Genomic DNA, 9,745 nt, shown 5'->3' with positions numbered 1-9,745 from the left:
ACCATGAAGAAAGGGGCTGTGTCAGTTGGAGCTCCCTGAGTGTAAGGGCTGAGTTTCTTCCATTAGTCTGGGGCTCCCTGAGGGCTTTGCCTGTGTCCCCACCATCAGACTGGGACTTCCCTGAGGGCTAGTCCTATATCTTTTGCACCATTCTAGGACTCCCCAGGGGCCCACGACTATTGTCTTCCTCCTCAGTTTGGGAACTCCCAGAGGGCAGGGCTAATGTCTACTCCAACTGACTGGAAGCTCCGTGAGGGAGTGGCTTGTGTCTCCCCTCTCAGACTGGGAGCTAGCTGTTGGCCATACCCGTGCATCTCCCCTTTCTGACTGGGGGAGCTCTTTCAGCGTAGGACTGTGTCTCTCCCCACAACTGTGAGTTCCAGGCAATATCCACCTCCTCTCCCTTCACCTCGACCTTCAAGAGGCCTCCTTCCCCGCCTCTGGCCAGACCTCGCTCACCAGTAGTGTTTCCCCAGGTGTCCCCGCCGAGAACGTGTACACTAAAGTGCAGCACCTTGAAGGGGAGACTCTGTCTGTGCAGTGCTCCTACAAGAGCCGCAAAAACCACGTGGAGGGCAAGGTATGGTGCAAAATCAGGAGGAAGAAGTGCGAGCCTGGATTCACCAGGGTCTGGACGCAGGGGCCACGCTACCTGCTGCAGGATGACGCGAAGGCCAAGGTAGTCAAGATCACCATGGCGGCCCTCAAGCGCCAGGACTCGGGCCGGTACTGGTGCATGCGCAACAGCTCGGGGACCCTGTACCCTCTGACGGGCTTCCTTCTGGAGGTGTCTCCAGGTGAGCTGGCCCGCCAGGGCACGGGAGGGGAGAGGGTGTCCTCCCTGCCCCAGTCTCCATTCGCAGCAGATATAGTAAGAATAATAATCCATCTGTGGTCCTGGGGTGCCGCAGGGTTTTCGCAATTTTTACTGACATCTTCATGGGCGTTATTGTCCCCATTTTACCGATGAAGAAAATGAGATCTAAAAAGCCCTCTGTGGGGGTGCCTGGGTGGCTCAGTCGGTTGAGTGTCCGACTTCAGCTCAGGTCACGATCTCACAGTCCATGAGTTCGAGCCCCGCGTCGGGCTCTGGGCTGATGGCCCAGAGCCTGGAGCCTGCTTCCGATTCTGTGTCTCCCTCTCTCTCTGCTCCTCCCCCGTTCATGCTCTGTCTCTGTCTGTCTCAAAAATAAATAAACGTTAAAAAAAAAATTAAAAAAATAAATAAATAAAAAACCCGCTGTGGATCTCACCTTGTCCAGGGTCACAGAGCTAGCAGGTGACAGAGACAGGATTCATACTTAGGGTGCTGTGTGCTTTGTTTTTATTCCATCTTCTGTTAAATATATATTCACTGCGTCCCTAGCTATGTGCCAGGGACTGTTCTAGGCTCTGAGGATAGAGGGGTGAGCAAAAGCAGACACAGCCCTGCCCTAGGAGAGATGACAGGCAGTCGCACATCATCAGACAAATAATTGTAGGTAACCATAAACGTTCTTAAGAAAATAAAGCAGGTCAGTGTTTTATTCAGTAATTCAGTGGCGGAGGGAGCCATTGAGGTGCTGGAGACCAGAGAGGACTCTCCTGAGCAGATGACATCAAGCAGAGCCCAGCGTGATGAGAGCTTTTTAGCCCTGTTGAAATATGGGTCCTTCAGAGGGTATTCTAGGTGCATGTGCAAAGGCCCTGAGGTGACAAGGAGCTGGGCCTGTATAAGGCAGGCCTGTGTGGCTGGTCCATATTGAGTGTGGGGCAGAGTGGCAGGAGATGAGGCTGGAGAGTCAAACAGCAGCTCTAAAGTCTCTGATGTGGAGTTTGAGTTTTATTCCAAGTACAATAGGAAGCTATTGGAGAATTTAGAGGGGTGTGTTGTGGCTTGTCTTTAAGAGCCTAATGGCTGTTTTGTGGAGGATGGATTGTGGAAGAGGGTAAGAGATGGGCACAGAGACCGCTGTTGGGTGTTCTGGCTGAGAATGACAGTGTCTTAGAGTAGGACGTGGGCCCTGGAGGCGGGGAGAAGTGGAGGGGCTCAAATCTATGATGTTCAGACCTCCTGCCCCCCGCCCTGTACACTCTGGAGGCAAGACGGGATCTGCTCGTGTGGGAGGTGAGCGAAAGGGACGAATCAGGAGTGACCCTAAGGCTTTCTGTTCCATCAGCGAGGTGCATGACGGTACCATTTATTGAGTAGGACGAATCTGGAGAGGAGCTGGTTTGGAGGAGAAATACCAAGAGCTGTATTTTGTCCTGTTAAGTTTGAGATGCCTCCTGGAGCCCCAAGTGGGCAGTAGATGTGCAGCCCGGAGCTCAGGTGAGAGGTCAGAGCTGGGGATATACTCGGAAGTATCTCCGTGAAGATAAAGTCTAGGGGATTCGAGAAATCCATACAGACAGAAAGCAGATTGGTGGTTGTTTAGGGCGGGGGGGGGGGGGGGACAAAAGGAGGAGGTAGAGGAGTCACAGCTAAAGGGTGAGAAGATGATGCAAATATTCTAACACTGGCTGTGGTGGTGGTTGCGGGACTCTGAATATACTAAAGACCATTGAATTTGGTGCTGTAAATGGGCACAGTATGTGGGATGTGACTGGTGTCACAATGAAGCTGTAAAAAAAATCAAGGGAATGTAGGGGCCCCCCGGGTGGCTCGGTCAGTTGAGCGTCCAACTTCGGCTCAGGTCATGATTTTGCAGTTCGTGAGTTCGAGCCCCACGTCGGGCTCTGTGCTGACAGCTCAGAGCCTGGAGGCTGCTTCGGATTCTGTGTCTCCCTCTCTCTCTGCCCCTTCCCCACTCATGCCCTGTCTCTCTCTGTCTCTCAAAAATGAATAAACGTTAAAAAAAATTAAAAAAAATCAAGGGAATGTAAAAGCTCTCCCTTGAGTGTGGAAAAGGAGAGTTAGGGCCAAGCCCCGAGGTAGCCCCCCCCCCCCCGAAATTTATACGATAGGAAACGGCGAGGAACCAGCAAGAAAATCTGAAAAAAAAGCAGCCAGTGATGACGAAATTTGTTATCCACCCTTCCGCATTCTCCTGATCCCTCTGTATCTCCCTTTTCTGTGGGACTGAGCCCGGGCAACTACTGTCTCTGAGATGTGGAGCCAAATCTCGATCCCCCCTCTCCAGTTCTGCTTCAGACCCAGGGAAGAGTGGAAACCAGTGTAGTGAAGTCTGCCTTTGTAGGGATACAAACACGGAATGGTTTCACTTTTCTCTTTGCGCACCCCCTCCCCTTGTCAGATCTCACGTTCCACCTCTTAAAGGCCATTTGGGGAGATTCCGACTTTGCAGACCTTTTCAGTTATCAGGAAAACAGAAAAATCCACAGCCCGTTTAAAAACTCTAATCTTCTAGCAATATATGCCCCTCCACTCCTTCCTGAAGACCAAGCCACCTGGAGTGGGGAAGGGGGTAGCCTGCTGCCTAACTCCCTCTCCTTCGTCTCGGCAGGTAGGGAAGGTGGGGTTCTTGGCAGTCCGCTCTCCCTGCCATCCCCTGCTAACCCCCTGGTGCACCGAGGCAGGGGCGGAGGCAGGGGAGTGGTAGTGTGTCTTCACTGCCTGCTGTAGGAGTTCTCTCTCCGTGTCGGATGTCACTCTTTTGTACCCAGCCCTTTGGGATCCTCTGTGAGGTGGGTGTCCAGATGCTGGCCCTCCCAAGGCACCTATGCATGAGTTCTCTGGAGGGTCTTTGGGGGTGTCCCCACTGCTGCGTAGGGTGATGGTGGAGATCTGGCTCCAGGTCAGCCTCTTCCCCTATCCCCACTCTCACCAATGTTGCTTGTTCGGGGGTCCCTTGCCCAGAAAGATGGGCACCTTCCATGGTGGCCATTTGGCCCTTTGGAATGTGTCCGTGTGATGCACAGTCATGTCATGTGACAGCCCATGGCAGCCCTCTCTCTCCCCCACTGTTTCTCTCCAGTTCCCTTGTTCTCTGAGGATATAGTTTCCACATTGCCCCAGATGGGACCTGGAGCCTCCTGCAACCCCCTCCTCTTCCACCATCCAATCGCCACCCTTCTCGAAAATGGGATGTAAAAGGCTAAGGTGATGGGTGAGGGTAGCAGGTGTCTCTTCGTAAGCCCCTGAGAAGGGCATCTGACTCTGCTGCTTGAGGTGTTCTGTGGAATTTGGGCCTTTAGTGCTTCCCTGTGTTTTGTTTTTTAAGTTTGTTTGCTTATTTTGAGAGAGACAGAGACTGTGCCAGTGGGGGAGGGGCAGAGAGAGAGAGAGAGAGAGAGGGAGAGAGAGAATTCCAAGTAGGTTCCACTTTGCCAGCGCAGAGCCCGACACGGGGCTTGAACTCACAAATCTGTGAGATCATGACCTGAGCCAAAATCAAGAATCTGACGCCGAACTGATGCCCAGTTGCTTCCCTGTCTTCAGTCCCTGGGCCCTACTTGCCAACTATGGAGCACCTGGAAAAGTCCCTGTTCAACATCATAGTGAAGAAGTCTCTTTGGCCCACAGGAATGAGGAGGGTCTGGAAGTGACTGGAGAGATGGGGGCGGGGAGGAGAGTGTCCTCTGGGCCCAGGTGGCCCGACAGGGCAGGCTAAAGAAACAGAAAGTCTCTTCCTTCTCCCTGACCAACAGCTGGTCACTCAGCAGAGCAGAGCCCTGGGTACAAGACCCAGGAGGGGAGACAGGGATCCACTCCCATCAGCGAGACCCACTCCTGATCTAACGTTCCTCCCTCTCTGTCCCCTTAGCCTCCACCATCAAGAGAAGCACTCCTCTTCCACAGCTGGCCAGTATCCTCCAGAGTGGAATTGTCGTCACCGAGGGCCCAGCCCCCACCTCAGGCCCCAATGCCCCTTTCACCACCAGTGTGACAGTGCTCACACCTGGTCTCTTCACCATGACCAGACTCGTGCCCTCCGCTGCCTCAGGGTCCATCAGACTGCCCTCCATGACAGGCTACAGCTTCACCAGCGCTGGCTCCTCTACCATGGGGCCTGGGAGGACCGTGGGGTCCCAGACTGTGACTGTGCCCCCCAGTGATGCCGGAGCCTCCTCTGCCGGCCCAGTGTCTGTGTCTACCAGGGCTGGGCCCCCGCGTGCCAGATCACCCACCACGGGAATGTGCCATACCAGTGGGTCTCTCATCAACAAATTATCCCCTGACAGGTACCCGGGGGTCGTGGGGCTGAATGACGTTTGACCGGATATGGCGGCCATTCTTGGGGCCTCCACTTAGAGCCGACCTTCCCTTTCAGGAGGCCCGTCTGGCCTGCTGCTGAATGGCGGGTGGGTAGGACGCCAGAAGCTGGGAAGGAGTGGTGCCATCCATACGGGCTGGCAGTGGGAAGTGAGGGTGAGGAGGGGTCAGCCTAAGAGTCTGTGGTTGAAGAGGAGAAGGTAGGGGCAGGACAAGGATGGGCCTCGGGAGTAGGAAGTGGGAAATGGGGGATGCTTTAAATTGGGTTCCCCCGGAAGCCACCTCTGGGACCAGGAATGCTGGAAAGAGCACGGGGAAATGAGACAGGGAGCCAGTAGAGAACCTAATCAAGCCACCACCACTGTGGGCAACGGAGCTCAGCCCATGGGGTGGGCTCTGGGGCCCTGTGTCAGACGCCCACCTGAAGGGCAAGAGAGCTGTGGTATTAATACACCTACTCCCACTGGCCATTGGTAGAGGGCTGCCTGTCCTGGGTGGCAGAGAGGGCTCCAGTAACAAGAGAAAGTCCTCAGGCCAAAAAATATTTGAATGGAGGTGCCGAGGGCTGGTGTACACGGAGTGATACAGGCAAGGGGTTACAGGCTGTGCCCCTCCCGCATCAGCTGCAGAGGACAGAAGAAGGAAGGGCCACCACGAGAGGCTCCCACTGTGAGGACAGCAAGACTCTCAGTCTCCTCTGTCACAAATGGGGGTCCCTTAAGAGTCCTCGTCCTCAGCAGTGAGCGGGTTTGGGGAAACAGTGGAGGAGATGCTCCCCTCCACCTGGGACTCTTCCCCTGACCCCCAAGCTCCTCACTTCCTCCTGCCACAGCTGGGTTCCCAAGGAAGGGAGGCCATCACCCCGGCCAAGACCTGTCAGGATTTCTCCAGGTCTGGCTCCTCTCCTGCCGCACGCAGGAAGACATGGGTCTGGGAGGAGGGAGCCGGGTGCTCACCTCCTCCCCGCTCCGTCCTGTCCCTTCAGGCACCAGGATTCGTATCCCATTGTGCTCCTGGGGGTACTGACCTTCCTCCCAGTGCCTGTGATGTTGATCGTGGTCTATGGGTTCTGGAAGAAGAGACACATGGGGAGTGAGTACAGCCCACCCTCCCAGCCTCCTGAGGGCAGAGCACTGGGGCTTGACACGCTTTCCAAAGCGCCCGCCTGCACTCCATTCCCAGGCGGTGTGTCCTCACCTTTGTCGGCCAGAAGGACTGCTTGGCGCCCAGGGGAGGGAGGAGGGTGGGTGAACAGGAAGGGTGCCACATGACCCTCCCGGGGCCGACCCAGCAGAAAGTGGAGGGCAGAGCCAGAAGGAGGGATGGACTGGCCCAGGAGGGTGGGGGGAGGGGAGCACCGGAGCCCTGCCCTTCATCTCTGTCCTTGTCCTCCCAGGCTACAGGGTGTGCAACAATCCTGCTAGAGCCTGGAGGGACCCACTTGGAAGCCCGGAGCCTCCGTGGAAGCCTGCTTGGTCCGAGGCCACTTAACTGTGGAGTAGGAAAGCTGTTCCTGGAGGGGCCCAAGAGGCCAGGGGAGGATTAAGATGGGGACCTGTGTGAACTGGAGCCAGACCGATGCTGGACTCAGGCCCCCCACCCTGCCCCCCGCAGAACCAGAGGCTGCTCTTGGCCCGCTCAGACCCCTTGGGCTGCCAAGAACCTGAGAACGCTCAGAATGGAGGGCACCAGGCCGAAAACCGCAGGGCAAGCCACCGAGGGGACCCTGAGTCCCAGGCCCCCACTGGGTGGCAGAGAAGCCTTGTAGAGAGCTCAGGAGCCCCTTGTATGCAGCAGAGGGGAGCAGACGGGTGGGCCGCTGCTCTCTCCCCATCCCGAACCCTGTGCCTTCAACCGCCTTCTGCTCCCCTCAAGCTTCCCCACGTGCTTGGGGAGGAGAGAGTCTCAGAGGCAGCCGGTGTCTCAGGGGCCCCGCCCTGGAGGAGAAGAAGGAACAGTGACCAAGAGTTGGAGATCCACAGGGGTTTGGCAGCAGGGGACCCCAGAGCGGCCTAAGCCCCCCACCCTTGGGGCCCCGCGCCCTCTGATGGGCCTCTGGATGTGCCCTGCCTTGACCGCAGTGCCTGTCCCTGAAGTCCTGGGAGCCAGCCAGCAGAGGCCACCAACCCACTGCGGCCTGTCACCCATTGGCAGGCCCTCTAGGGACAGTTGTGACCAGGCCGCCAGAGCCCCTTGGCTGCAGGACCAGCCTGTCCCCGGACGGGGGCTGTACTCAGGGCTCTTCCCCTCGGTTCCCAGCTGCGTGCCTGAGCTCTCGCAGAAGGCAGAGGGCCCTCCAAAGTCCACCGCAGGGGAGGCCATGGCTCAGAAAAGGGTGGATCGCCCACCCGCCCCAAGGACTCATTGTCCCCTGGGAAGAGAGGAGCCACGTGGGACCCAGCAAAGACAGCTCGGAGCTGAGCACAGCCTGGAGGAACGCCTGGGGCTGGAGGAGGGCAGGGAGTCTGGCCTCTGCTTCACTGGCCTCCGCTCAGACTTGGCCTCGCCTGCCGTGAAGGCTGGAGAGTATGGGCTGGATTCCTCCCCTGGAGCAGGGGCCCTACTAGTCTGGAGCAACTGGAATAAGCACCTAGGGATCAATGTGGCATTTCCACTCTCCCCCTGGAGCAGGGCCCTCCCAGGAAGGACAGCAGATGTCATTGTCAGGAGAGTGACACAGCCAGGGCCTCGATGGGTGGCTGGGGGGGCCACTCCAGAATGGAGGTGGGGAGACAGGAAGGGACAGAAGGTAATCCTGGAGGACCGCAAGGAAGAGGCATCTCTTTCCTGCGTCCAGAAGGGGGCACTAGAGGAGGGACTCAGATTGACGAACCCACAAGCCCGGTGTCAGGACATACACACAAGCGCGCACCCAGAGTGATATCGGTCCTCTCTACCAGGAGGGCGTGCCCACGACCTTGGTGTGCAACTAGGAGGGGGTTCATTTCCCTGGGGAACACAGCTCCCCCAGAGCCCCACTCCATTCAAGATCCTGCAACAGCACACTTACAGCCCTGCCTGTGGGAGAGCCGCAGAGGGCTCAGGACGGGGACTGAGGGATGCTCCCTGTCACTGTGTGACCCTGTGCAAGTAACTAACCCTATCGGACCTCATTGTCCTCTGTTGTGAAAGAGGACACTAACTCTACCTCCCAAGACTGCTTTCAAGGATCAAGTAGAGTGACAGGAACCTCTTACCACCGAGTAAATGCCTCCTGATTGCTCGTCCCCAAGCTCTTCTCCAGCTCTAGAGTATGGTTTGTCCACACGAAAGCCCTCTGGGCCCTATTTCTCTGTTGTGCCCTAAATTGAAAGGGGCTAGGGAGGGCAGAGGGACACACAGGCAGGCCTCAGGCGGTGGGTGCTGGACCTAGGCAGAGGCCTTCGGCTGTGCCCTGATGTCAGGGTAGCTGTTAGGGGACCCCCCCATCCCTGTTTGCCGAGGATGAGGGGCTCCCAGAATTGGGTGAGCCTGTACCAGGTGCCCACCCTTGGAGCCTGCTCCCACGTGAACTCCCCAGGAAGGATACAGGGTACTGGGAAAGGAATACAGAGCCCCCGCCCCGGGTCTCCAGCCCCGCTGGGGCCTGGGTGGCCTCTTTGGACCTTCAGTGCTCTGGGACATTTTCCTGAAAGCCCCAGCCTTTCATTTTTCTCCTTGTCCTTACCCTTTTTCCCCTGGAGCTGCAGGAGGATCCAGATCCTCAGGACATCCTGGGCAGGGGGTGCATGGTGGGGGTGGGGGGGTGGGGGTGGGTATCACACAGGCTGCTGCTGCTGCTGTTAGTGGCTAAGGCAACAAAGCTTCCTGAGCAATCGACTGTGATGACAGGACACGCCCGTGGAGGGCTTCTTGCCGTGACCAAGGGCCGGGACACGTAAAGAAAACCCAGCTTGGGGGGATGTCTGCTCTGCGGAACATAGAAGACACATCTGTCACTGTGGGACACACGCTCTCCCGCTGGAAGTCCAGCAAGCTAGCCTCAAGTTCACGGTCCTCCCAGATGGCTGCAAAAGGTTTCTCAGTCTGCATCAAACTGAGTCAGTGTATCGTCCTCCTTCAGGCTGATGGACTTGTTACCCCAGGGCTGGGAATAGGGAGAGCGGAAGGCCTCCTCTGCCCGCCCCTCCCCCCAGGGGGCTGCCTCAGCTGCAGTGAGAGGCCTCACCAAGGGCAGTCCCCCTCCCAGGGTGGCCCGTCACCCCTGACCGGCTGTCGCAGGCTCCAAAGCCCTGGCATCTCCTTGCCACCCTGGAGAGCATCCGGTCTTCAGATCCCTGCAGGCCTGAGCTTCCTGTTGACCTGTCCTTCTCTTCCCGGCTTGGTCCCCGGGCATGTTAGGCCTCCCGTGCTAACCTCCACCTCAGAATCTGTGCCCCCACAAACCCGACCTGCCACACTGCATTTTTACAAGGTGTCCTCCTTTCTTCGTTGTTTATTAACTATACACAGCCTGTGGTGATTGTTTTTCTGTGGCTCTTCTAATGACAATTATTCTTAAAAACGTGCTTGATTACTGTGGTCTTTGGACAAATGCTTGGGGAGTGATTATGGCAGGCTGGGAGCTGGGGACATGGGGTGACTGGGGTG

At 57.0% G+C, this 9,745-nt stretch overlaps 1 protein-coding gene across 4 annotated transcripts in view; it reads left to right on the top strand.

Moving 5' to 3' along the window:
• LOC132667052 (trem-like transcript 2 protein) overlaps positions 1 to 9,663 on the top strand; it is a 47,429-nt gene extending 37,766 nt beyond the window's left edge. For 2 of the 4 annotated variants that reach the window (XM_078446886.2, XM_060615461.3), the window contains 4 exons: positions 477 to 797; positions 4,707 to 5,124; positions 6,141 to 6,247; positions 6,552 to 9,663. In XM_078446886.2, coding sequence (XP_078303012.2) covers positions 477 to 797; positions 4,707 to 5,124; positions 6,141 to 6,247; positions 6,552 to 6,646 — 941 coding nt within the window. In that variant the 3' untranslated portion in view covers positions 6,647 to 9,663. The remainder of the gene's footprint in view (positions 1 to 476; positions 798 to 4,706; positions 5,125 to 6,140; positions 6,248 to 6,551) is intronic. The other 2 variants (XR_013555618.2, XM_078446887.2) reach the window with 2 other exon arrangements.
• Positions 9,664 to 9,745: the final 82 nt, after the last annotated feature.

This window comes from Panthera onca, chromosome B2 (assembly GCF_046562875.1).
Source record: "Panthera onca isolate mPanOnc1 chromosome B2, mPanOnc1 haplotype 2, whole genome shotgun sequence".
NCBI lineage: Eukaryota > Metazoa > Chordata > Mammalia > Carnivora > Felidae > Panthera > Panthera onca.
Note: the sequence above shows the minus strand (reverse complement) of the source record. Positions and strands in the feature narration are given on the sequence as shown.